This window comes from Amblyraja radiata, chromosome 25, assembly GCF_010909765.2.
Source record: "Amblyraja radiata isolate CabotCenter1 chromosome 25, sAmbRad1.1.pri, whole genome shotgun sequence".
NCBI classification, from domain to species: Eukaryota; Metazoa; Chordata; class Chondrichthyes; order Rajiformes; family Rajidae; genus Amblyraja; species Amblyraja radiata.
In genome coordinates, this window is record NC_045980.1 from 30,002,902 (window position 1) to 30,030,886 (window position 27,985).

The window sequence follows — 27,985 nt, forward strand, 5'->3', positions numbered from 1 at the left end:
GCACCCTCACCCATCTTCATGCCCCCCCTTCCCCTTGATTCCCTTTGTCTGTCACCCACTCATACCCACTGGGTCTGTCCCTCCCCCCCCAAACACTTCCATCTGCCAACCATCACTCCTTATCTAATTCCACATACCACCTTCCTTGCCTATTATATTCCCACATCCTCACCCTCTTGCATCTCCTTTTCAGCCTCTGCCTCTTCCTTCACTCTCCCCCTCACCCTACGTGGCTCTCAACTCTACCTATCACCCACCAGCCACCCACTCGCAACTCCACCCCTCTCTCCCACCTGACACCATCTGTCCATCCTATACCTCCACACCTGGTTCCGCCAATTGCTTACCTGCCCCGACCCAACATAACCCTGCAAATGGGTGAAGTAAGTGACAAAAACACAAGTGTTCATACAGTTATATATTTATTAATGTGGAATGCTTTAGTTGCACAGTAGATTGGATTTTGCATCAACAGTACATTGAAAGGCATTTAGAACTCAAACATGAAGACGGTAATTTTGAAGCAATGATTTGCAGAGTGTGTGGAAGCATTTCTCAGCATGGTGACGGTTGTTCTATGCTTTATATGTGATTTTTTTTCCTGTATGGTGAAGTATTTCACATTATAGATTGGAGGATAGATCAGCTATCCTTTGGCCATAGAATAAGTGAGAAGCCAATGTGGTTTGTGAACTCGTAGGAATCAGATTCATCTGGACCACGCCGGTTTAGAGTGCACACCTCTGAACCGAAGTCTGAAGAAGGGTCTCGACCCGAAATATCACCTATCCAGAGATGCCGCTGAGTTATTCCAGCATTTTGTGTCTACAAAAGGTACAGAGTTGGATATGAAGGAATGTGTCAGATTTAAACAAACTGCATTTTTGGCCAAGCTGAGAAGGCTGAAATGTGGCCAGCTGATCCAACTTGATCGGCTTTATTCATCCGAGATGATCACTCATCTGCGGCTATTTACAGCGCCGGAGACCTGGGTTTGATCCTGACTGCGGGGGCTGTCTATATGAGGTTTGTACGTTCTCCACATGTCCTGCGTGGGTTTTCCCCGGGTGTTCCGGTTTCCACCCACGTTCCAAATACATAGAGGTTTGTGGGTTAATTAATTGGCTTCAGTAAACTTGTAAATTGTCCTCAGTGTGTGTAGGATGGCGTTAGCGTGCAGGGATCGTTGGTCGACGCACTCAGTAGGCGGAAGGGCCTGCTTTCCCCCTGTATCTCTAGACTAAACCAAATGAAGCAGATAGGCAGCAGAAAGAAGCAAAGTGAACAATATCGAACATTGAACAAATCGTCTCATCTCTAGTCTCTTTTAAATCAAGTATTAGAAAATAGGAATGCAAAATATAATTAACAGTTTTAATCTAGTTCAGTCGAGCGCAAATTAACCACCGCGCAGACGAAGCAGGAGCTGGATGGTGGACTGAGATCTGATGTTGTAATCTGAGAGCAACCGGCCATCTTCCAGTTGTTTGCTCTCAAATGTCAGGCGCTGTTGGTCGGGCGTGACCCCTTCCTGCCTTTGTACTTTTTGTTTAAAGTCCCGCACGGACTCAGAAGGCAGCACGTCGTACGTTGTCGTTTTCCCCTTGTCGTTGAGGAGGAATACCTGTATGCGTTCCTCCTTCCTGATCAGCAGCATGACCGTGGAGTCAGGGGGGAGGTTGTAGTCACTCAGCCGGCTGTTGTCCCGAAGCTCCACCTGCTGCCCGTTTTGCACCATCAGGCGCTGTTGGAAACCTGGCACCTGAGTTGCTTGGTATATTTTCTCCTTGAGAGCCGACACCTGGATGTTAGGGTCGACATCCAGTTGCAAAGACTCACCGGTCAAATACTTCAACTGGAGTCTCATCTTGCCAAATCACTGTGGAAAAATGAGAAGAGATTAGAATCCTTTATACCACTTGTGAACCAACTATTCTGCATTTATGTAATGACATTGTTAAATCCACACAGTTACACTTAGTTTATTGTCCCGTGTGCTGGATATTTCACATTACTGGAGTACACGTGACAATAAACGAAACTTATTACAAAGTGACTTTTACTTTGAGGCGGGAGGAATGGTGGCAAATTATTTCTCCTGTTGAACCTCGGTTAACCTTACTGAATCCTTCGCAAACTTTTACTGGGCTCAGCACATTGATGCAGTCTAAAAGAAAGCACATCAATGCCTTTACTGCATAGTGGCACAGTTGTAGAGTTGCTGCCTTACAGTGCCAGAGACCTGAGTTCGATCCCGACTATGGGTGATGTCTGTACAGAGTTTGTACGTTCTCCCACTGACCTGTGTGGGTTTTCTCCAGGTGCTCTGGTTTCCTGCCACAATACAAAGAAGTACTGGATTGTAGGTTAATTGGCTTAGTTAAAATTGTGAATTGTCCCTAATGTGTAGGGTAGGATAGTGTGGTAGTGTGCGGGGATGGCGGGTTGTCGAGGACTCGGTGGGCTGAAGGGCCTGTTTTAACGCTGTATCTCTAAACTAAAACTAAGGTTGCAGAGACTCTTGCACTTCTGGACGTAGGGGGTAAGGGGTAGGGAACATCTGAAGATGAGAAAAGACCAGGAGAAATCAGGCCTGGCAACAAATGGCCTCAGACAGGATGGTTGCCCCATCGTTGGCTCGGGAAGGTGTGATCAAGACGGATACAATGTGGTGAACTGTGAACAGGTTAAACAATTAGGGTGGAGGAAGGGGGGAAGGGGTGTGTGTAGAAGTTACTTAAAATTAGAGAAATCCATATTCATACTAAATATTAATTAAGCACTATTGACTCTAATTCGATCTTTTTGCACAGAAGTTGAATTCAGTCTTTCAATTCCAATATATTAGAAACATAGAAAATAGGTGCAGGAGTAGGCCATTTGGCCCTTCGAGTCAGGGCCACCATTCAATATGATCATGGCTGATCATCCAAAATAAGTAGCCCGTTCTGGCTTTTCCCCTTATCCCTTGATTCCCTTAGCCCCAAGAGCTAAATGACTCTCTCCATCCAGTGAATTGGCCTCCACTGCCTTCTGTGGCAGAGAATTCCAGATTCACAACTCTCTGAGTGAGACTCCCAAGGGCGGCTGAGCTGCAATGCTGGGCTTTTGACAGAAGAGGTCCCCCGTGAGCTAAGTTTCGTTTAACACTGCGATTGCATCGCTTCCCGGGAAATGAGAGCAGACTTTCATCAGAGTCAATAGTGTTTTATTGTCATATGTCCCAGATAAAACAATCACATTCTCCCTTTCAGCTGCACAACAGGATATGTAAACACAGCACTCTGTGAACAATGTAATGCACGTGAAAAAGTTAATTACAATACAATACGGTTTATTTGTCACATTGCACATAAGTGCAAGTGAAATGAATGTCAGCAGCGGTACAATGATAAAGAACACACACAAAAACACAATACAAATTTTGTTTAATAATAATTCTGTGTGTGTATATATATTTATATATGCACACACATATATATATATATACATATATACACACACACACACACACATATATATATATATATATAGACACACACACATAAAAACAAATAAACAATAATAGTAAATCCGTGGCAATAAAAAACAAACTGCTGGAGGAACTCAGCTGGTCAGACAGCATCTGTGTAGGCAGAAGGATGGTCCCAAATCAGAGTCCTGGCCCGAGAAGTCGACTTCCACAGATGCTGCTTGACCCGCTGAGGTACTGGAAACAAAACACTGTAGTAACTCAGCGGGACAGGCAGCATCTCTGGAGAGAAGGAACGGGCCGGGACCCTTCTTCGGACTGAAAATAGAGGGGTGGGAACTAGAGGTAAGTAAAGGGCAGGACAAAAACCAGGGCGTATCGTGTGGCTTTCTAAGCCAGGGCCACCCTTCAACAGGATAAATCATATGCCAGCATTCTCCCCGTCTCGCACACGACCACAACCCGCTACGACCAAAATCGGCGCGACTTTGCGATAACTCGCTTTCCACTGTCACAGTGACTGCGCAGTCAGTTATTCACTTCAACCTCAGACTTCCTGTCAGAATCAATCCAGTCGCACAAAGAATATCACCTTCGCGGTTTACACCGAAGATAGACACGAAATGTTGGAGTAAATCAGCGGGTCTGGCAGCCTCTCTAGAGAAAAGCTCTTGAGGCTGGTAATGATTATTTAACCCGCTGTTCCAGTGAGATAAGTGTCTCCAGTGAAGTAGCGGAAACAGGTGTCACTAAACCCGCGAACATAAGAATGTGGGAAGCAGGAGGCCATTCGGGCCGCTTCACTATTGGGGATATCACAGCTGATATTTTATTTCACCCGCAGATACATACACAAAATACTGGAATAACTCAGCGGGACAAGGCAGCATCTCTGGGGAGAAGAAACGGGGACCTTTCTTCAGACTGAAAATAGAGATGAGGGAACTGGAGGTAAGAAAAGGCCAGGACAAAAGTCAGGGTGTGCAACAGACGACCAAGGCAGGGTGGAGCCCACAATAGACTTGTTGTTGGCTAGGGAAGAGGTGATAGCAGAGGGATGCGAGCAGTGGAGCTTTTAGTCATAAGACGGCTAGGGAGTGGGAGAGGGCGGAGAGACAGAATGCCGGGATTATTTGAAATGAGATAAATCGACGATTATACCGCTGGGTGGTAAACTGCCCAAGCGAAATATGTGGACACAAAAAGCTGGAGTATCTCAGCGGCAGCATCTCTGGAGAGAGAATGGGTGAGATTTCGGGTCGAGACCCTTCTTCAGACGAGGTGCTGTTCCTCCATCGCCCGACGCTAACCCAGTATCACTTGATCTGCACCCGCTGAGTTTCTCCAGCACTTTTGTCTACCTTCGATTTTCCAGCATCTGCAGCTCCTTCTTCATCACTTGATCCCAATATTTATCTACTAAATCTTCGCCTCTCTATGTTATCAGCTGATAATGGCATTTCCCACCCGGTGCGCAGAACGGCAGTAATTTCTTTTTTAATTGTGAATTTGCCCGTGTTCAAAACTTTGAACTTACCAACCGAAGCCTCACAATCCTCGTCGGGTTCGCAACAAGTCGATCAGAATCTGTTTGCAGAATATTCTCTGTCTCTTTTTCCAGAGCTCCGCTCTTTGCAAATTCCTCAACCCCCTTGGTTCGCTGGGACACGAGCTTCGATGCACACACCTCTGCCGGCGTCTAGCAGTCGTCTCCTCTCCCTCTGGCCGCTTCCCTTTGGCTTTATCTCCTCTTCCAAGTTTCTGAACGTCAGCGCCACTCCCCCCTCCCTCCGAGTACTCACAGGCTGCTCGCTGCTGCAAAACAAACAAACGTCATCTCAGTTTCGTTTCCGAAAAAAGGTCAGCCGCTTTCGGAGCCGCCGGCTATTTCACTTTCGTATTCGTTTCTGACCCCCTGAATCCGAAATACAATAACAGCACAGGGAATCGAAGCTGCAATCAGCTGTTGATCCACCATCACTGCATGCATTTCTTGGTTGCAAAGTTACTGATTTTCGCTTAAATGCAACATGAAAATAACCGCTCTTCGCATCTGTGGCAAGGAACTGCAGATGCTCGTTTAAACCGAAGATAGTCACTCAGTGGAGTGACTCAGCGGGTCAGACAGCATCTCTGGAGAAAAGGGATAGGTGACGTTTCGGGTCGAGACCCTTCTTCAGACATTGTATTAAGGTTTCAACTGATTGAGAAGCTTTAAGGGGCAGAACCTCCAAGGGTCCCGGGGGATTTGGAGCGAAAATGACACCCATCACGTGTCCTAGACTCTCTCACAAGTGAAAACATCCTCTCCACATCCACTCTTTCACTATATAACAGGTTTCAATGAGGTCCCCTCTCATTCTCCTAAACTCCAGCGAGTACAGGCCCAGTGCCAACAAACGCTCATCATAGGTTAACCCACTCATTCCTGGGAACATTCTTGTAAACCTCTGGACCCTCTCCAGAGCCAGCACATCCTTCCTCAGATATGGTGCCCAAAATTGCTCACAATATTTCAAATGTGGCCTTCCCAGCCTCAGCATTACATCCCTGTTTTTGTATACAAGCCCTCTTGAAATAAATGCCAGCATTAAGTTTGCTTTCTTTACTGCTGATTAGACTTTCAGATTAACTTTTTGGCAATCCTGCACCAGCACTCCCAAGTCCCTTTGCACCTCCGATTTCTGGATTCTCACCCCATTTAGAAAATAATTTCCTACTCCACGCTTTGCTACACTATATCCCACCTGCCACTTCTCTGCCCATTCTCACAGCCTGTCCAAGTCCTTCTGCAGAGTACCCACTTTCTCTACACCACCTGCCCCTCCACCTATTTTCGTATCATCTGCAAACTTTGCCACAAAGCCTTCAATCCCCACACCAAATCATTAATATACAACGTGAAAAGTAGCGGCCCCAACACCGACCCTTGCGGAACTCCACTAGTCACTGGCAGCCATCCAGAAAAAGCCCCTTTTATCGCCACTTTATTGTCTTCTCCCATCCAGCCAACCTGCTTTCCATGCTAGTATCTGCCCTTTGATACCACGGGCTCTCATCTTATTTAGCAACTTAATCTGTGGCACCTTATCAAAGGCTTTCTAAAAATCTAAGTAAACAATATTTACTGACTCCTTTGACTGTCCAGCTATTTACTTCTTCCAAGAATTCCAGCAAATTTGTCAAGCAAGACCTCCCCTACACAAAGCCAAACTGACTTTGGCCTATTTTGTCGTGAACTTCTAAGTATTCCGTAACCGCATCCTTTATAATGGACTCTAAAATCTTACCAACCACCGAAGTCAGGCTAACCGGCCTATAGTTCCCACTATTCTGCCTAGCTTCCTTTTTGTGCAGCAGGGCAATTTTCCAATCATTTGGACCAACTCCTGTCAATATCACTGTCAATGCCTCCACAATCTCCACAGCCACCTCTTTCAGACCCCTAGGGTGCAGTCCATCCTGTCCAGGTGACATCCACCTTCAGCCCTTTCACCTTCCCAAGCACCTTCTCCCATCGTAATAACAACTCCACTAACTCCCACCCCCTGACTCTCTCGAATTTCAGGCATGTTGCTGGTGTCTTCCACTGTGAAGACTGATGCAAAAAAGTTATTCAGCTCCTCTGCCATTTCTTTATTCCCCATTATCACTTCTCCTGCATCAATCTCCAGTGGTCCAACGTCCACTCTTGCCTTTTGTTCTCTTTATATAACTGAAGAAACTCTTGCTGTCCTCTTTTATATTCTTTTCCACTTTTTTTTCCACCCGACACCAATCAGTCTGACAAAGGGCCCAGCACCGAAATGTCGTCTGTCTATTCTCTCCACTGCCTGACCCACTGAGTTCCACCGGCATCCTTGTGCTTTGAACACTTTCCCCACAGCTACCCATGATCTTTGCCCCTCACCCCAGCCACAGTAACTAAGCAGGACAGGCAATATCTCAGCAGAGAAGGGATGGGTGATGTTTCGGATTACATAGAAACATAGAAAATAGGTGCAAGAGTAGGTCATTCGGCCCTTCGAGCCTGCACCGCCATTCAATATGATCATGGCTGATCATCCAACTCAGTATCCTGTACCTGCCTTCTCTCCATGATCCCTCTAGCTACAAGGGCCACATCTAACTCCCTCTTAAATATAGCCAATGAACTGGCCTCAACTACCTTCTGTGGCAGAGAGTTCCAGATATTCACCACTCTCTGCGTGAAAATTTTTCTTCTCATCTCGGTTCTAAAGGATTTCCCCTCAATCCTTAAGCTGTGACCCCTTGTCCTGGACTTCCCCAACATCGGGAACAATCTTCCTGCATCTAGCCTGTCCAATCCCTTAAGAATTTTGTAAGTTTCTATAAGATCCCCCCTCAATCTCCTAAATTCTAGCGAGTACAATCCGAGTCTATCCAGTCTTTCTTCATAAGAAAGTCCTGACATCCCATTGAGACCCTTCCTCAGACTGAGTGTCAGGGGAGAGGAAGTCTAGAGATATGGAAGGGTAGGTGTGAAAACGGCAGATCAAAGCAGATGAGTGTAAGGGAATGTTGAATGGTTCATTGTTAGCTGAGCGGAAGGTGACTGTGGAAGAAATTAATTTAGAGGGAAACTAAAGGAAAAATTAAAGTTACAGACTTCGCAAGTTAGCTTCAAGGGACGTTATTGCATGATATCATGGAGAGATGGCGGCAGAAAACTGCTCACCAGTTCACTGACTTCATCGTAGAATTAGCCGACAGTTATACTGTGCAGTAAACAACTTGTGTTTTTTGTCAGATGCAGCTATACGAAAATATACTATCTACTACATGGGTACCAATTATTTCATTAGTCATAACAATACGTTTCACTTATGTTAATCTTATTCAACAACAGATGGTTAATACAAGTCAAACACAATACATGGGCATCTTGACATTATTCTATCTCATCTTTCAGACAGCCCACGCCACCATCCCCTCTCGGAGCCACCCCATTTATAGTAACATTTCTATGCTACCAGCGGTAGGTGGAGCGGGTGATCTACTGTAACTTCTCACAAAGGAAAATAAACTTCCTTATCTCCTCTACTATTTCATGTTTGCATTACCATCCACCCTCCAACACATTCCCAGACAAGAGGTAATACGTCTAATCTTACTTTGCCGATTCCCACAACCTCTTCTGCCAGCGAGAGCTGCCAATTGTCACATCCAAAACCACCCTTTCATTACCATGTGCAATTCCAATCAAAATTAAGTAAGGAAGGATATTAATTTTTCTTCCACAGTGACAACGCGGCATACAGTCAGTAATATTTAACCAGGAGAACAGTAGAACTAGTCGGAGAACCAGGATGGGGGAGGGACGGAGAGAGAGGGATAGCAAGGGTTACTTGGTTAGATAAATCAATATTCATACTGCTGGGTTGTAAGCTGCCCCAGCGAAATATGGAGATGTTTATGAGTTTAGCGATACAGCACGGTAACAGGCCCTTCAGCCCACCGTGTCCACGCCGATCAGCGATCCCCGCATATTAACACTACCCTACACACACTAGGGACAATTCGTTTTTTACATTTACCTCCATACCATTACCCCTTTGGAGTGTGAGAGGAAAACTAAGATCTCGGAGGAAACCCACGCAGTCACGGGAAGAAGATACAAACTCCGTACAGACAGCACCTGTAGTCGGGATGGAACCCGGGTCTCCGGTGCTGCAAGCGCTGTAAGGCAGCAACTCTACCGCTGCGCCACCGTGCCAGTCTCCTCCAATGCTGTTCTTCCAATTTACGTTGGGCCTCACTCTGACAGTGGTCCAGGACAGAAAGGCCCAGGACTGAAATACTACCTGGATTAGTGCGTGGAGTGTTAGCTAGAAGAAGAGGTTGGATAAACATGGATTGTTTTCTGTGGAAATTTGGTGAAGGCAAGCATACCGTTTGCCTTCTTTACCACTCTTATCCACATGTGTTGCCACTTTCAGGGAGGCAGTAGATGCATTATATGTGTTAAAATTATTCTCCATTGAGTTCAAAAATGAATCGATCATTGCAATACTACTCATCAAAGAATCATGGAATGGCAATAGTGAAAAAGCTACTTTTCTTAACAACTAAACCAGGTTCGCTTCTTAATAAACAGACACCACACAACTGTTTGGTAGACCAGTTCAAAACTTTACTTAACATCGGCCGATGGAAGGGAGCGAGAATTCCAGCTAAGTGACCAATATAGACACTCGACTGTCCTCGGTCCCCTTCTCTGAACAACAGAATTACATTGCATTATATAGTGTTTCTTTGTCACCTTAGCACATTCCAGACATTAGTCATGGTCAGAGGTACAGGAAAAGGCATCACATCAAAGGCCTTTTGTCACATGGTACAAGATAACATTGGCCATTTGGTTTACGACATTTTATCTTCAAAGAGATCACCCTAGCTCTTTCGCTGCTTCCTCTCTGTCACTTGGTCCCTCATAAACATAGGCCATTTGGTTTATGGCATCTTACTTCAAAGATGTGACTAGCTGTTTCTCTCTTCCTTTATCGCCTCCTCCCCCATGAACATTGGTCATTTGGTTTACGGCATCTTACTTCAAAGATGTGACTAGCTGTTTCTTTCTCTGTCACTTCCTCACTTGGGAGACAATGTTATAGGATTTATTATCCCACACACCCGCAACCTGAGGCAAGCCTAATTTGAGACTAAATATAAGCTGTAAGCTAGCCCAGAAGCCAATTTAATATCTTCTTATATTTTTAACTAAAATTCGGCTTCATCATTCCATCCTTTTATCAAAATTTTGATAACTACAGTCCTTCCTGAGTACATACGAAAGACCATAAGCATCTCATCAGACAAATTAATAGTACACTAGTAACACAATCAATTCATAGTGGACAATCGTTCCACAAATCCCTCCAAACATTTTAAATGGCCACCAACCTCCCCCGGACGTGACACTAAGATACTACCATAGGACAGGAAAAGGATCATAAAAATTGCTCAGCCTTTATTCGGCTTCGCTTGGAATTCCCCGTGTGCTGGTGTAACTGGTTCATGCTTCTCTTGTGTGGCACTGCATTTGCAACATAACAATGCCCTGTCACAAATATACTGTTTCCTAAAAATACACCAGTGCCTTGGTTGTGGCAAAAACAGGTAGATTTAACTGGCCTTTACAGACCTCTTACTGTCTGTAGTCAGGGTATCTTTGCTGCGCTTGTCATGTTTGACTTCAATCTTGTTTAAAAGGAGGTGTGTACCATCCTTTAAATGTGGGTTAGTCCGCAAGCTTGCCAGTCTGAAGAAAGTTCAGTCCATGTGGGCTGGGCCACCCCAGAATAAAGGGAGCATCAATAGCCCATCGTCCATGTTTCCACAAACTGTTCACAGTCAATCAAATGTATCCAGCGACGATGATCTTCAATCTTTACAGCAGTTCATGTTGTTAGCAACACTTGGTTGTTCTTTTCAACACAATCTCAATTACTTCTTGTCCCAGCACCATCATCGTATAGCTTTTATGGCCTTGGTCACTGGTTTCCAGCAAAAGCTCCTCCAACCTGGGAATGTAGATCTGGCAAGACATGGGTTAATTGCCGACCATACATAATTAGTTAATTGCCCAGGGCCTGTAGGTGGCTTCCCCCCACTCTCCAGGGGGTGGACACAGCAGCTTTTCCTGTATCAATCTTGTTCCCAGCTGAGTTTCTCCAGCACTTTTGTCTTCCTTTGATCTGCCAGCATCTCCAGTTCCTTCTTAACACTTCCCTGTGAACTTATTCTTTAATCCAATTATATCCGAAGAGGCTCTCTCCACCTGAATATTCAATTCTCCAAATATGTTCTCTTCCCCAATCTACTTTATCTTCTCACCTTTCATCCCTCATTGTGAGTTCCCTCAAACCCCCTTTTGTAAGTCATAATACAATTTTTCATCTACCATCATTTCCCTCACACAGCCCATGCTTCAACATCTTTTTGTTTGCTTGCAAACAGTAATCTTGCTTCATTTGCGTTTTAAAAGACAACCTCTGTTATCATATCAAAACAATCTTTCCCAAAAGAACTCACTCAGAATCAGTAATCAATAATACATTTTCTTTTTCTCTGTAATTTTGACATTTCCAATCTCATTTAACACTTTAATCGGAATGAGTCTTTTTTTTTTAACTTGGCTCAAAAGATTTATAATCAACCAACATTTTATCATTCGAGTATAGCTCCGCCCCCCATTCATGCCTGTTTCTTAAAGGAGCACACCATAAACTGTCCATTTGCATTTTAAAGGACAAACTTCTTAAAGTGACACACAACTTTGCTCATTGCTTTGAATTTCACACATTCCATATCCAAAAAACCTTGTTTTACAAGCAGTACATATACAAAAACATTGTTTTACCAGCAGTATATATACAAAAACATTGTTTTACCAGCAGTATATAATATTTCATCTTCAAAGACATCTCTTTGTAATTTACTTTCCCTTTTTCTGACAAGACGTCTGTTTACCAAAATCCTGGTTACCTAACCCTAATTGGACATTGATCCAGATCATGATTAGTCAGACTCCCCGTGACTTTTCAGTCTCCCTACCTTATCCTCATTTCTCCATCAAATTTTCTTTCATCCCCAATTTTTTAATAACATAGTTGCCTGTCAGAAAAAGGATTTACCTCCGGGGTAATTTTGTTTTGCAATCCCCATTGACTCTTTCCACCATCCCAGATGCCTGTGGGTGGTGTACACAGTGAAATTGCAGTCGAATATTAAAATGTGCACATTTTTCCTTATTAATAGTGGTTAAAATGGGACCATTGTCTGAGCTTATGACAGTAGGTAGGCCAAACCTGGGATTAACAACAATGTTACTGTAGTTTCAGCAGTATTATTAGTGGTTGGTAGAGCTTCACTCCACCTGCTAAATAAATCTAAAATCACTAAGCAATATTTATAACACTGGGCCCTTGGCATTTCAATAAAATCAATCTGTATGCATTCAAACGATCGTGATGGCATTGGCGTCACCGCTGAGGGTATCTTAAAATTTGCCTGGATTACTTTGTTGGCAAATTTTACATTCAGAGGCCAGCCACCACATTTCCTTTGTTATCCTATCATTCCCTCCTTACCAGCATGGGTAAGACGAGTAAAAATGTATCGAATACACCAACTTGTCCAAGCGGGGTGTGCTGAATCAATGGCACAGCCCTCTTGTTTCCATAGTTATTATTATATATGAGAGGCGTCCCTCTGTAATGTACATACCTCCTTCATGTTTGGCAGGACCGTTCTATTTGCTAGCATCTGTTTAGCTGCTGTCACTACGCATTTGGATGTACAGGCTGCCTGTTTGGATACACTATCGGCAACTCATTGTCCTTTGCTATAGGGTCCCCAGCACCAGTGTGTGCAGTACATTTAACAATGACCAGCTGTTCTGGTAGCATCAATGCGTTAAACAAATTGCGCACAGAAAGGCATTCCCGTGCTCCCAATCCTGGGGAGCTTTGTAAGGTCAGAACTTCAAGGTATAGGGATGTTACTGACGGAACTGTCAAAGGTAAGGATGCCATTGCTCCTGGTAGGGCATAGGGAGGTGGTCATCTCCCAAGATTATCTAACTCCTCATCTTCATTACCAAATAGGGTCGTCGTGCCAGACATGAAGTCTCCTCCAGAAGATTTACCAGTACTGGGTTTATTTTTACTAACCATCACCTGTTTCTCACCTCCCGTTTGTCTTTTAATTATTTTCTCTTGTTCCTCTGCCCACTGGCATTCTAGTTGCAATACGTTCCATCCTTTCCGAGTGCTATCCTTGTTTCTTAACTCTATCCCCTTCTTACATGCAGTATCCATCCAACTTCAAACTCTATACTCTCCGCATGCTTCTCCTCTGTTCCTGCTTCCCATGTTTTAATTCATTTCTTCCATTTCTTTCCTGCCTTCCTTTCCCATATAAATGTCTCTACATTCCATGTTCCCCCTACTGGCCAGGCTTCATCCCCTAACCGTTTGGTCAACTTGTAACTTAACATTCTAAATATCTTATTATACAGGATTCAAATAACACATATGTTGGACTGTTATCCAGAGCATTCCCCATAGATAGATAGAAAGAGAGAAAACAGACTTCTTAGTACCGAATCGTTCCAAATACATCAACCAGGCCGACTCGCTACTCGAGACCCCAGTTTCTCAACCTGGCAGACTTTTAAAACTTAATATACAACGCCACTTATTTCTCAATCCGACAACTCTTCGGATGTCTCAATAAGCCAGATGCACAGCTCAACCACCGTATCTCAACCCGACAAATCACGGATGTCTCAACGAGGCCGATGAGCCCTTAATAGAGAGAGCGAAAAAAAGAGAAAACAAAGATAGAAAGAGAAACCGCTCAAGTCCTTCTTAAAAATATACACAAGCCCTTCTTAAAAATACATACACAATTCTGTCTTAAAAATACATACACAATCCCTTCTTAAAAAAAACATAAAAAGCCCAACTGGTCTTACCTTTGTCTGTTTCTAAGAACCTCGGCAGGGAACCAATTCAATGTCTGCTGAAGGATCACAGACGTTTCCGGGAGTTTCTAGGGAGTCGGTCTTACAAGGGGGCCGATAGAGCTCAGTTATCACCCTTCCAATCCCGGCAACCTCTGCAACCTCTTGCACAGTCAGCTATTGATGTGGTCCCAGCGAGGCCTGCATAACTACGCCAATGAAAAAGCTACTTTTCTTAACAACTAAACCAGGTTCGCTTCTTAATAAACAGACACCACACAACTGTTTGGTAGACCAGTTCAAAACTTTACTTAACATCGGCCGATGGAAGGGAGCGAGAATTCCAGCTAAGTGACCAATATAGACACTCGACTGTCCTCGGTCCCCTTCTCTGAACAACAGAATTACATTGCATTATATAGTGTTTCTTTGTCACCTTATCACATTCCAGACATTAGTCATGGTCAGAGGTACAGGAAAAGGCATCACATCAAAGGACAGAGTGCAGAAAATCCTCAAGGGCGAAGGTGAACATCCGGAAGTGGTAGTGCATGTCGGCACAAACGATGTCGGAAAGAAGGGGATGAATATTCTGCAGCGAGACTTTAGAGAGCTCGGAAAAATGCTGAAAAGCAGGACCTCCAGGGTTGTTATCTCCGGTTTGCTTCCAGTTCCTCGTGCTGGCGAGAGCAGGAACAGGGAGATACGGGACCTGAACGTGTGGCTGAGGAACTGGTGCACGGGGCAGGGATTTAGATTCTTAGATCACTGGGATCTGTTTTGGGGTAAGGGGGAACTGTACAAAAGGGACGGATTGCATCTTAACAGGTGTGGGACCAGCATTCTGGCAGGCAGGTTTGCCACTGCTACACGGGTGGTTTTAAACTGAATAAGGGGGGTGGGGTGTCGAATGGGCTAGTGGAGGGTGGAGTTAAAGGGAAAGGGTTTCTTAAATGTGTGAGCGTAGAGACAGAGGGGTGTAAAATGAGGGTAGAAGCAATAGGTAGCAAGGTGAAAAGTAAAAGTGGCAGGCCGGAAAATCCAGGGCAAAAATCAAAAAGGGCCACTTTTCAACAAAATTGTATAAGGGGTAAGAGTGTTGTAAAAACAAGCCTGAAGGCTTTGTGTCTCAATGCAAGGAGCATTCGTAATAAGGTGGATGAGTTGAATGTGCAGATAGCTATTAATGACTATGATATAGTTGGGATCACGGAGACATGGCTCCAGGGTGACCAAGGCTGGGAGCTGAACATCCAGGGATATTCAATATTCAGGAGGGATAGAGAGAAAGGAAAAGGAGGTGGGGTAGCGTTGCTGATTAGAGAGGAGATTAACGCAATGGAAAGGAAGGACATTAGTTTGCAGGATGTGGAATCGGTATGGGTAGAGCTGCGAAACACTAAGGGGCAGAAAACGCTGGTGGGTGTTGTGTACAGGCCACCTAACAGTAGTAGTGAAGTTGGAGATGGTATCAAACAGGAAATTAGAAATGCGTGCGACAAAGGCAAAACCGTTATAATGGGTGACTTCAATCTACATATAGATTGGGTGAATCAAATTGGCAGGGGTGCAGAGGAAGAGGATTTTTTGGAATGTATGCGGGATAGTTATCTAAATCAACATGTAGAGGAACCAACGAGAGAGCAGGCTATTTTAGACTGGGTATTGAGTAATGAGGAAGGGTTAGTTAGCAGTCTTGTTGTACGTGCCCCCTTGGGCAAGAGTGACCATAATATGGTTGAGTTCTTCATTAGGATGGAGAGTGACATTGTTAATTCAGAAACAATGGTTCTGAACTTAAAGAAAGGTAACTTTGAGGGTATGAGACGTGAATTGGCCAAGATTGACTGGCAATTAATTCTAAAAGGGTTGACGGTGGATATGCAATGGAAGACATTTAAAGACTGCATGGATGAACTACAAAAATTGTTCATCCCAGTTTGGCAAAAGAATAAATCAGGGAAGGTAGTGCATCCGTGGATAACAAGGGAAATCAGGGATAGTATCAAAGCGAAGGATGATGCGTACAAATTAGCCAGAAAAAGCAGCATACCGGAGGACTGGGAGAAATTCAGAGACCAGCAGAGGAGGACAAAGGGCTTAATTAGGAAAGGAAAAATAGATTATGAAAGAAAACTGGCAGGGAACATAAAAACTGACTGCAAAAGTTTTTATAGATATGTGAAAAGAAAGAGATTAGTTAAAACAAATGTAGGTCCCTTGCAGTCAGAAACGGGTGAGTTGATCATGGGGAACAAGGATATGGCGGACCAATTGAATAACTACTTTGGTTCCGTCTTCACTAAGGAAGACATAAATAATCTGCCGGAAATAGCAGGGGACCGCGGGTCAAAGGAGTTGGAGGAATTGAGTGAAATCCAGGTTAGCCGGGAAGTGGTGTTGGGTAAATTAAATGGATTAAAGGCCGATAAATCCCCAGGGCCAGATAGGCTGCATCCCAGAGTACTTAAGGAAGTAGCTCCAGAAATAGTGGATGCATTAGTAATAATCTTTCAAAACTCTTTAGATTCTGGAGTAGTTCCTGAGGATTGGCGGGTAGCAAACGTAACCCCACTTTTTAAGAAGGGAGGGAGAGAGAAAACGGGGAATTACAGACCAATTAGTCTAACATCGGTAGTGGGGAAACTGCTAGAGTCAGTTATTAAAGATGGGATAGCAGCACATTTGGAAAGTGGTGAAATCATTGGACAAAGTCAGCATGGATTTACAAAAGGTAAATCATGTCTGACGAATCTTATAGAATTTTTCGAGGATGTAACTAGTAGCGTGGATAGGGGAGAACCAGTGGATGTGGTGTATCTGGACTTCCAGAAGGCTTTCGACAAGGTCCCACATAAGAGATTAGTTTACAAACTTAAAGCACACGGTATTGGGGGTTCAGTATTGATGTGGATAGAGAACTGGCTGGCAAACAGGAAGCAAAGAGTAGGAGTAAACGGGTCCTTATCACAATGGCAGGCAGTGACTAGTGGGGTACCGCAAGGCTCAGTGCTGGGACCTCAGCTATTTACAATATATATTAATGATCTGGATGAGGGAATTGAAGGCAATATCTCCAAGTTTGCGGATGACACTAAGCTGGGGGGCAGTGTTAGCTGTGAGGAGGATGCTAGGAGACTGCAAGGTGACTTGGATAGGCTGGGTGAGTGGGCAAATGTTTGGCAGATGCAGTATAATGTGGATAAATGTGAGGTTATCCATTTTGGTGGCAAAAACGGGAAAGCAGACTATTATCTAAATGGTTGTCGACTAGGAAAAGGGGAGATGCAGCGAGACCTGGGTGTCATGGTACACCAGTCATTGAAAGTGGGCATGCAGGTGCAGCAGGCAGTGAAGAAAGCGAATGGTATGTTAGCTTTCATAGCAAAAGGATTTGAGTATAGGAGCAGGGAGGTTCTACTGCAGTTGTACAGGGTCTTGGTGAGACCACACCTGGAGTATTGCGTGCAGTTTTGGTCTCCAAATCTGAGGAAGGACATTATTGCCATTGAGGGAGTGCAGAGAAGGTTCACCAGACTGATTCCTGGGATGTCAGGACTGTCTTATGAAGAAAGACTGGATAGACTTGGTTTATACTCTCTAGAATTTAGGAGATTGAGAGGGGATCTTATAGAAACTTACAAAATTCTTAAGGGGTTGGACAGGCTAGATGCAGGAAGATTGCTCCCGATGTTGGGGAAGTCCAGGACAAGGGGTCACAGCTTAAGGATAAGGGGGAAATCCTTTAAAACCGAGATGAGAAGAACTTTTTTCACACAGAGAGTGGTGAATCTCTGGAACTCCCTGCCACAGAGGGTAGTCGAGGCCAGTTCATTGGCTATATTTAAGAGGGAGTTAGATGTGGCCCTTGTGGCTAAGGGGATCAGAGGGTATGGAGAGAAGGCAGGTACGGGATACTGAGTTGGATGATCAGCCATGATCATATTGAATGGCGGTGCAGGCTCGAAGGGCCGAATGGCCTACTCCTGCACCTAATTTCTATGTTTCTATGTTTCTATCAAAGGCCTTTTGTCACATGGTACAAGATAACATTGGCCATTTAGTTTATGACATTTTATCTTCAAAGAGATCACCCTAGCTCTTTCGCTGCTTCCTCTCTGTCACTTGGTCCCTCATAAACATAGGCCATTTGGTTTATGGCATCTTACTTCAAAGATGTGACTAGCTGTTTCTCTCTTCCTTTATCGCCTCCTCCCCCATGAACATTGGTCATTTGGTTTACGGCATCCTACTTCAAAGATGTGACTAGCTGTTTCTTTCTCTGTCGCTTCCTCACTTGGGAGACAATGTTATAGGATTTATTATCCCACACACCCGCAACCTGAGGCAAGCCTAATTTGAGACTAAATATAAGCTGTAAACTAGCCCAGAAGCCAATTTAATATCTTCTTATATTTTTAACTAAAATTCGGCTTCATCAATAGCACAGAAATAGCCCATTCAGTCCATCGATCTCATATCAATATGAGAAATCAAGCTAGTTCCATTTTCCAGTCCTCATCCCTTAAAATCCTTCAAATTCTTTATTTTCATACAATTATCCAACTCCCATGAAAAATACAATAGAATCCACTCTTCCTGCTTTCCCTAACTGTACATTCCACACCCAAACTACTCATGTATACACCGAACATTGAACAGAACAGCACAAGAACAGACCCTTTGGCCCCCAACGTCTGTGCTGAACATGAAGTCTAGACCAACTCTTATCTACCTGCACATACTCCATATCCTTGCATTCCTTGCATATCCATGTGCCTATCCATTGTACAAAACCATGTTTACTCATATCACTATTTGTTCATTTGCTAATCAACGCCATTATATATTCACACATTTCACAAGTCTTGACACTTTCCTATCCTCCTAACAGCATGTCCAATTTTCATTTCATCTCAAGATTTGAAAATTGTGTACTTGGCCCCCAATACCAAGCCATTAATCTATTTATAAAGGGAACCAGCAATCCTTGTACTGACCACTTGCTAATCACTTTCCTGTACTTAGCCAATTTCCTATCAACACTGTGTTCAATGTTCCGCTACTAAGCTGATACCATTTACAAACGTTTTGCAAGTCATTGTAAACCACACCAACCACATTTCTTTTTTTTGTTTTTGTTTTTTTTTGTTTATTTTATTAGAAGTTAATACAATACAAAACAATACAGTGGCACCTAATTTTAGGTGCCAACTATGTCATACCGTAATCCATTCAATGTACAACCTCTGGTTTTATGTTATGAGAAGGAAGTAAGCAAGACAAGAAAAAGAAAACAATAGACAGGGGAAAGAGTGGAAAAATAGATGGTAGAAAGTAGAAAAATGTGAAGTGTGTATATAAAAAAAAAAAATAAAAAAAAAAATAAAATAAAAAAGAAAAGGTGGAAAGTAGAAATAGAAGAGAAGGCCCCTTAAAAGAGAAATTTTCAAATCTATATTCGGAGATGTAGATCTATCCACGTCATGAACTGAAATCAGCAATCCTTATGGTACCGCTGCATCACATGATTCCAAAAAGTCGATGAAAGGAGACCAACTCCTTAAGAATTGGTCATATTTATCTATTAGTCGGAGTCTCATTTCTTCAAGGCATGCTATGTCCATCATATTCCTAATCCACATTTTAACAGTTGGTATAGCTGTATTTTTCCAAAATTTAAGTATCAATTTCTTTCCAATTATTAACCCATAATTAAAAAAAACATTTTGGTCTTTATTTAAATTGGTATCTTCTCCTATTATTCCAAATATAATCCATTCCATTTTTGGTTCTATTCTTGACTTGAAGAGCTTTGTAAATATATCAAATATATCACTCCAAAATTTATTCAACTTTGTACATCCTACAAATGAATGTGTTATATTAGCGTTTTGAAACAAACATTTATCGCATCTGGGAGAGTCGTTTGGATAAAATTTATTCAACCTCGTTTTTGAATAATATAGTCTATGTAATAATTTGAATTGAATTAAATTATGTCTTGTATTAATAGAACAGTTATGTGTATTTATCAAATACTTTTCCCATCTATCCTTCGAGATCTTTATCATTAGCTCATGTTCCCAATCTTCCCTTAGTGCTTCTGTTGAGGGTGATTCTCTATATAATATATTATTATAAAAGTATGATATTAATTTTTGTGAATCAGCCTTAATATTCATTGCTTCTTCTAAAGGGTCTAAAAATATAGTTTGAAATCTATGTGTATATTTCTTCATAAAGTCACATACCTGTATATATTTAAAATATTGATTATCCTTCAATTTAAATTTTAATTTTAATTGTTGAAATGATAACAGTTTGCCCAATTCATACATATTCCCTATTTTCCTAACCCCCAGTCTATCCCATTGTTGATATGTGTTGTCGATGAGAGAAGGTTTGAATGCGGGGTTGTTCAATAGTGGGGTTAGTACTGATAAATTATTTAATTTCAAGGATACTTTTATTTGTTTCCAAATTCTTATTATATTGTGAATAATTGGGTTCTTCTTATATATTATACTATTCAATTTTATCGGTGAGAGCAGGATCGTTCCTATATCGTGCGGATAGCACTCCTCTTTCTCCATTCTTATCCACTCCAACTGCTGAGTGGAACTATCCAGCCAGTACATTATGTTCTTAATATGCACTGCCCAGTAGTAATACATAAAATTAGGTAATGATAAACCCCCAACTTCTTTAGATTTGCACAAATGCTTCCGTTGAATTCTATGTGTTCTGTAATCCCATATAAAATTAGTGATAGTGGAATCTAGTTTTTTGAAAAAATATTTTGGAATATATATTGGGATCGCTTGAAACAAATATATTAATTGTGGTAAGAAAGTCATTTTTATAGCGTTAATTCTACCTATCAATGAGAGCGGAAGTGTTTTCCAAAATTTAATCATATCATTCAGTTTATTTAATAGTGGCATAAAATTGGCACTAAATAATGATTTGTGTCTTCTCGTAATTTGAATACCCAGATACTTGAATTTTTCTGTTGCAATTTTGAAGGGGAATTTTAGTAAATGTCTCGAATCCTGTGGTTTTAAAGACATAATTTCGCTTTTATTCCAATTTATTCTATATCCTGAAAAAGAGCCGAATTCCTCAATTAGTGTTAATAAGGTGGGTATACTCGTTTGTGTATTAGTAATATATAAAAGAATATCATCAGCATATAGTGAAATTTTATTTTTTGAATCCTTAGTGTTATATCCGTGAATATTCGGGTGATTTCTAATCTTTTCGGCCAACGGTTCTATCATAAGGGCAAATAGCAATGGTGATAAGGCACACCCTTGCCTATTACCCCTTGATAAGTAAAATTTTGGAGATAGCGTATTGTTAGTTAATATTCTTGCCGTAGGTCTATCGTAAAGTAGTTTAACCCATCTAATAAAATTCTCTCCCATATTGAATTTTTGGAGTACCTTGTATAAATACTGCCATTCTACTTGATCAAATGCCTTCTCTGCATCCAGCGTGACAACTGAAATATCTTCATTGTCCTCATTATGAGAGTACATTATATTGAAAAGCCTTCTCAAATTATTAAATGATTGTCTTTTGGGTATAAATCCCGTTTGATCCGTATTTATTAAATTGTTAATATAATTATTTAGCCTTCTAGCTAGAATCTTTGCTAAAATTTTCTGATCCGTATTTAGTAGTGAAATAGCTCTATAAGAACCCGGTTCATCTAAATCTTTATCTTTTTTTGGTATAAGTGTTATTGTTGCTTCTGCTAGCGTTTCTGGTAGTTTATTTTCGGTATAAGCCTGCGTGTATAAATTGAATAATCTTGGTATAATTGACTCCTAAAATCTTTTATAAAATTCATTACTAAAACCGTCTGGTCCTGGGGTCTTCCCATTTTTCAGTGAGTTTATTATTTGTTTTATTTCTTCACTAGTAATCCGTGCTCCTAATTGCTCTTGTTCTAAACTAACCAACCACATTTCAATCACCATTACACTCTATTGCTTTATCAGAAACTATCAAGTTAGTTGGATCCAGTTTGCTGTAACAAATCCCTGCTAGCGCAGTGACTATCCGAGTGACTTCTAATACTGTCCCTGATTATTGTTTCTAGAACAGTCTCCAGCACCAGGGTGATCAGCAGCACGGTGGTGCAGCGGTAGAGTTGCTGCCTCACAGCATTAGAGACCCGGGTTCCATCCTGACTATGGGTGTTGTCAGTACGGAGTTTGTACCTTCTCCCTGTGACCTGCGTGGGTTTTCCACGGGAGTCCCAGTTTCCTCCCACACTCCAAAGACGTATAGGTTTGTAAGCTAATTGGCTTGGCGGAATTGTAAATTGTCCCCGGCTTGTGCAGGATAGCGTTAGTGTGCGGGGATCACTGGTCGGCGAGGACTCGGTGGGTCGAAGGGCCTGTTTCCACGCTGTATCTCTAAACTAATTGAAAGATAGAATGAAAACAGGCCCTTCGGCCCACCAAGTCCACACTAGTCACCCGTTCACACCATCTTCTGTGTTATCCCACTTTCTCATCCACTCCCTATGCACTAGGGGCAATTTTACAGAGGCCAATTAACCTGCAAACCCGCACGTCTTTGAGATGTGTGAAGAAATCGGAGTACCCGGAAATCCACGCGGTCACAGCGAGAATGCGCAAACTCTACACAGACAGTAGCTGAGATCAGGATCGAACCCAGGTCTCTGGCGCTGTGAGGCAACGGCTCTACCAGCTGCGCCACTGTGCCACACACTATTTCCTTTTTAGAACAATGGTGTAACATTTGCAAATTTCCAGTTAAACCATCATGCCAACCAACAGAAGCTTGGAGAAGTATGACCAGGGCCTCTGCAATTACCTCATAGCAACCTCAGATATATTCAAGTTGGACCAGGTGATTTATCCACTCGATTTGCAGCTGGCCTTCTCCGCCTCTTCTTTAGGAATTATAGCCCCCCTCACCCTCAGTCTTGGTGCAAGGTCTTGACCCAAAACATCGAACATCTCTTTGACTCCACAGAATCTGTTTGTCTTCTTTTAGTATCTTCTTCCATGACGAAGGCGAACTCATAAAGTTTTAATTTAGCACCTCAATCATGTCCTCAGCCCGTGGAACACCCGCGTTTTATCCGTAAAGACCACCCTGACCTCGTTGCATGCCATTTCAACTCGCCTTCCCATTTCCACGCTGACTCAGCTGTCCTCCACCCTCTCCACAGCCAGGGTGAAGAAAAACTCAAACTGGAAGGATAACACCTCACATTCCAATTGCTTAGTCTACAACCTATTGGCCTGAACATTGAGTTTTCCAATTCCAGGTAACCCACACTCCCTGTGGCCCTTCCTCCCAACCCGCACCCTCACCCATCTTCATGCCCCCCCTTCCCCTTGATTCCCTTTGTCTGTCACCCACTCATACCCACTGGGTCTGTGTCCCTCCCCCCCCAAACACTTCCATCTGCCAACCATCACTCCTTATCTAATTCCACATACCACCTTCCTTGCCTATTATATTCCCACATCCTCACCCTCTTGCATCTCCTTTTCAGCCTCTGCCTCTTCCTTCACTCTCCCCCTCACCCTACGTGGCTCTCAACTCTACCTATCACCCACCAGCCACCCACTCCCAACTCCACCCCTCTCTCCCACCTGACACCATCTGTCCATCCTATACCTCCACACCTGGTTCCGCCAATTGCTTACCTGCCCCGACCCAACCCAACATGACCCTGCAAATGGGTGAAGTAAGTGACAAAAACACAAGTGTTCATACAGTTATATATTTATTAATGTGGAATGCTTTAGTTGCACAGTAGATTGGATTTTGCAACAACAGTACATTGAAAGGCATTTAGAACTCAAACATGAAGACGGTAATTTTGAAGCAATGATTTGCAGAGTGTGTGGAAGCATTTCTCAGCATGGTGACGGTTGTTCTATGCTTTATATGTGATTTTTTTTTTCCTGTATGGTGAAGTATTTCACATTATAGATTGGAGGATAGATCAGCTATCCTTTGGCCATAGAATAAGTGAGAAGCCAATGTGGTTTGTGAACTCGTAGGAATCAGATTCATCTGGACCACGCCGGTTTACAATGCACACCTCTGAACCGAAGTCTGAAGAAGGGTCTCGACCCGAAATATCACCTATCCAGAGATGCCGCTGAGTTATTCCAGCATTTTGTGTCTACAAAAGGTACAGAGTTGGATATGAAGGAATGTGTCAGATTTAAACAAACTGCATTTTTGGCCAAGCTGAGAAGGCTGAAATGTGGCCAGCTGATCCAACTTGATCGGCTTTATTCATCCGAGATGATCACTCATCTGCGGCTATTTACAGCGCCGGAGACCTGGGTTTGATCCTGACTGCGGGGGCTGTCTATATGAGGTTTGTACGTTCTCCACATGTCCTGCGTGGGTTTTCCCCGGGTGTTCCGGTTTCCACCCACGTTCCAAATATAGAGGTTTGTGGGTTAATTAATTGGCTTCAGTAAACTTGTAAATTGTCCTCAGTGTGTGTAGGATGGCGTTAGCGTGCAGGGATCGTTGGTCGACGCACTCAGTAGGTGGAAGGGCCTGCTTTCCCCCTGTATCTCTAGACTAAACCAAATGAAGCAGATAGGCAGCAGAAAGAAGCAAAGTGAACAATATCGAACATTGAACAAATCGACTCATCTCTAGTCTCTTTTAAATCAAGTATTAGAAAATAGGAATGCAAAATATAATTAACAGTTTTAATCTAGTTCAGTCGAGCGCAAATTAACCACCGCGCAGACGAAGCACGAGCTGGATGGTGGAATGAGATCTGATGTTGTAATCTGAGAGCAACCGGCCATCTTCCAGTGGTTTGGTCTCAAATGTCAGGTGCTGTTGGTCGGGCGTGACCCCTTCCTGCCTATGTACTTTTTGTTTAAACTCCCGCACGGACTCAGAAGGTAGCACGTCGTACGTTGTCGTTTTCCCCTTGACGTTGCGGAGGAATATCTGTATGCGTTCCTCCTTCCTGATCAGCAGCATGACCGTGGAGTCAGGGGGGAGGTTATAGTCCCTCAGCCGGCTGTTGTCCCGAAGCTCCACCTGCTGCCCGTTTTGCACCATCAGGCGCTGTTGGAAACCTGGCACCTGAGTTGCTTGGTATATTTTCTCCTTGAGAGCCGACACCTGGATGTTAGGGTCGACATCCAGTTGGAAAGACTCACCGGTCAAATACTTCAACTGGAGTTTCATCTTGCCAAATCACTGTGGAAAAATGAGAAGAGATTAGAATCCTTTATATCACTTGTGAACCAACTATTCTGCATTTATGTAATGACATTGTTAAATCCACACAGTTACACTTAGTTTATTGTCCCGTGTGCTGGATATTTCACATTACTGGAGTACACGTGACAATAAACGAAACTTATTACAAAGTGACTTTTACTTTGAGGTGGGAGGAATGGTGGCAAATTATTTCTCCTGTTGAACCTCGGTTAACCTTACTGAATCCTTCGCAAACTTTTACTGGGCTCAGCACATTGATGCAGTCTAAAAGAAAGCACATCAATGCCTTTACTGCATAGCGGCACAGTTGTAGAGTTGCTGCCTTACAGTGCCAGAGACCCGAGTTCGATCCCGACTATGGGTGATGTCTGTACAGAGTTTGTACGTTCTCCCACTGACCTGTGTGGGTTTTCTCCAGGTGCTCTGGTTTCCTGCCACAATACAAAGAAGTACTGGATTGTAGGTTAATTGGCTTAGTTAAAATTGTGAATTGTCCCTAATGTGTAGGGTAGGATAGTGTGGTAGTGTGCGGGGATGGCGGGTTGTCGAGGACTCGGTGGGCTGAAGGGCCTGTTTTAACGCTGTATCTCTAAACTAAAACTAAGGTTGGAGAGACCTTCTTAAAATTAGAGAAATCCATATTCATACTAAATATTAATTAAGCACTATTGACTCGGGAAATGAGAGCAGACTTTCATCAGAGTCAATAGTGTTTTATTGTAATATGTCATATGTCATTGTCATATGTCCCAGATAAAACAATCACATTCTCCCTTTCAGCAGCACAACAGGATATCTAAACACAGCACTCTGTGAACAATGTAATGCACGAGAAAAAGTTAATTGTGTGTGTGTGTGTGATATATAGTTAGTATATATATACACATATATATATACACACATACATACATATATACACACACACATATATATACACATATATACACACACACACATATATATACATATATACACACACACATATATATATATATGGGATTATTTGAAATGAGATAAATCGACGATTATACCGCTGGGTGGTAAACTGCCCAAGCGAAATATGTGGACACAAAAAGCTGGAGTATCTCAGCGGCAGCATCTCTGGAGAGAGAATGGGTGAGATTTCGGGTCGAGACCCTTCTTCAGACGAGGTGCTGTTCCTCCATCGCCCGACGCTAACCCAGTATCACTTGATCTGCACCCGCTGAGTTTCTCCAGCACTTTTGTCTACCTTCGATTTTCCAGCATCTGCAGCTCCTTCTTCATCACTTGATCCCAATATTTATCTACTAAATCTTCGCCTCTCTATGTTATCAGCTGATAATGGCATTTCCCACCCGGTGCGCAGAACGGCAGTAATCTCTTTTTTAATTGTGAATTTGCCCGTGTTCAAAACTTTGAACTTACCAACCGAAGCCTCACAATCCTCGTCGGGTTCGCAAGAAGTCGATCAGAATCTGATTGCAGAATATTCTCTGTCTCTTTTTCCAGAGCTCCGCTCTTTGCAAATTCCTCAACCCCCTTGGTTCGCTGGGACACGAGCTTCGATGCACACACCTCTGCCGGCGTCTAGCAGTCGTCTCCTCTCCCTCTGGCCGCTTCCCTTTGGCTTTATCTCCTCTTCCAAGTTTCTGAACGTCAGCGCCACTCCCCCCTCCCTCCGAGTACTCACAGGCTGCTCGCTGCTGCAAAACAAACAAACGTCATCTCAGTTTCGTTTCCGAAAAAAAGTCAGCCGCTTTCGGAGCCGCCGGCTATTTCACTTTCGGATTCGTTTCTGACCCCCTGAATCCGAAATACAATAACAGCACAGGGAATCGAAGCTGCAATCAGCTGTTGATCCACCATCACTGCATGCATTTCTTGGTTGCAATGTAACTGATTTTCACTTAAATGCAACATGAAAATAACCGCTCTTCGCATCTGTGGCAAGGAACTGCAGATGCTCGTTTAAACCGAAGATAGTCACAAAAAGGTTGGAGTGACTCAGCGGGTCAGACAGCATCTCTGGAGAAAAGGGATAGGTGACGTTTCGGGTCGATACCCTTCTTCAGACACTGTATTAAGGTTTCAACTGATTGAGAAGCTTTAAGGGGCAGAACCTGCAAGGGTCCCGGGGGATTTGGAGCGAAAATAACACCCATCACATGCCAGGCTTTGTCCCACCCCTTCCGTTTTAGCCAACAAACGCTCATCATAGGTTAACCCACTCATTCCTGGGATCATTCTTGTAAACCTCTGGACCCTCTCCAGAGCCAGCACATCCTTCCTCAGATATGGTGCCCAAAATTGCTCACAATATTTCAAATGTGGCCTTCCCAGCGCCTTATAGAGCCTCAGCATTACATCCCTGTTTTTGTATACAAGCCCTCTTGAAATAAATGGTAGCATTAAGTTTGCTTTCTTTACTGCTGATTAGACTTTCGGATTAACTTTTTGGCAATCCTGCACCAGCACTCCCAAGTCCCTTTGCACCTCCGATTTTTGGATTCTCACCCCATTTAGAAAATAATTTCCTACTCCACACTATATCCCACCTGCCACTTCTCTGCCCATTCTCACAGCCTGTCCAAGTCCTTCTGCAGAGTACCCACTTTCTCTACACTACCTGCCTCTCCACCTATTTTTGTATCATCTGCAAACTTTGCCACAAATCTTTCAATCCCTTCGTCCAAATCATTAATATACAATGTGAAAAATAGCAGCCCCAACACCGACCCTTGCGGAATTCCACTAGTCACTGGCAGCCATCCAGAAAAAGTCCC

At 43.1% G+C, this 27,985-nt stretch overlaps 1 protein-coding gene across 3 annotated transcripts; it reads right to left on the bottom strand.

Moving 5' to 3' along the window:
* Positions 1 to 405: 405 nt before the first annotated feature.
* Positions 406 to 27,073, bottom strand: LOC116987560 (polyubiquitin-like). 3 transcript variants are annotated; one of them, XM_033043685.1, is made up of 2 exons: positions 26,628 to 27,010; positions 406 to 1,879 (listed from the first exon to the last, which is right to left on the bottom strand). In XM_033043685.1, the coding sequence occupies exon 2, from the start codon at positions 1,865 to 1,867 to the stop codon at positions 1,400 to 1,402; it is 468 nt and encodes a 155-aa protein (XP_032899576.1). In that variant the 5' UTR covers positions 1,868 to 1,879; positions 26,628 to 27,010; the 3' UTR covers positions 406 to 1,399. The 3 variants fall into 3 exon arrangements, with proteins under 3 accessions (XP_032899576.1, XP_032899577.1, XP_032899578.1); XM_033043686.1 differs by lacking the exon at positions 26,628 to 27,010 and adding an exon at positions 5,010 to 5,261; XM_033043687.1 differs by lacking the exon at positions 406 to 1,879 and adding an exon at positions 24,673 to 25,196 and having other exon boundaries at positions 26,628 to 27,073.
* Positions 27,074 to 27,985: the final 912 nt, after the last annotated feature.

What these genes read in the sequence shown, in the direction of transcription:
- LOC116987560 (XM_033043685.1), bottom strand. Translation starts at nt 1,867, where the DNA reads ATGAGACTCCAGTTGAAGTATTTGACCGGTGAGTCTTTGCAACTGGAT.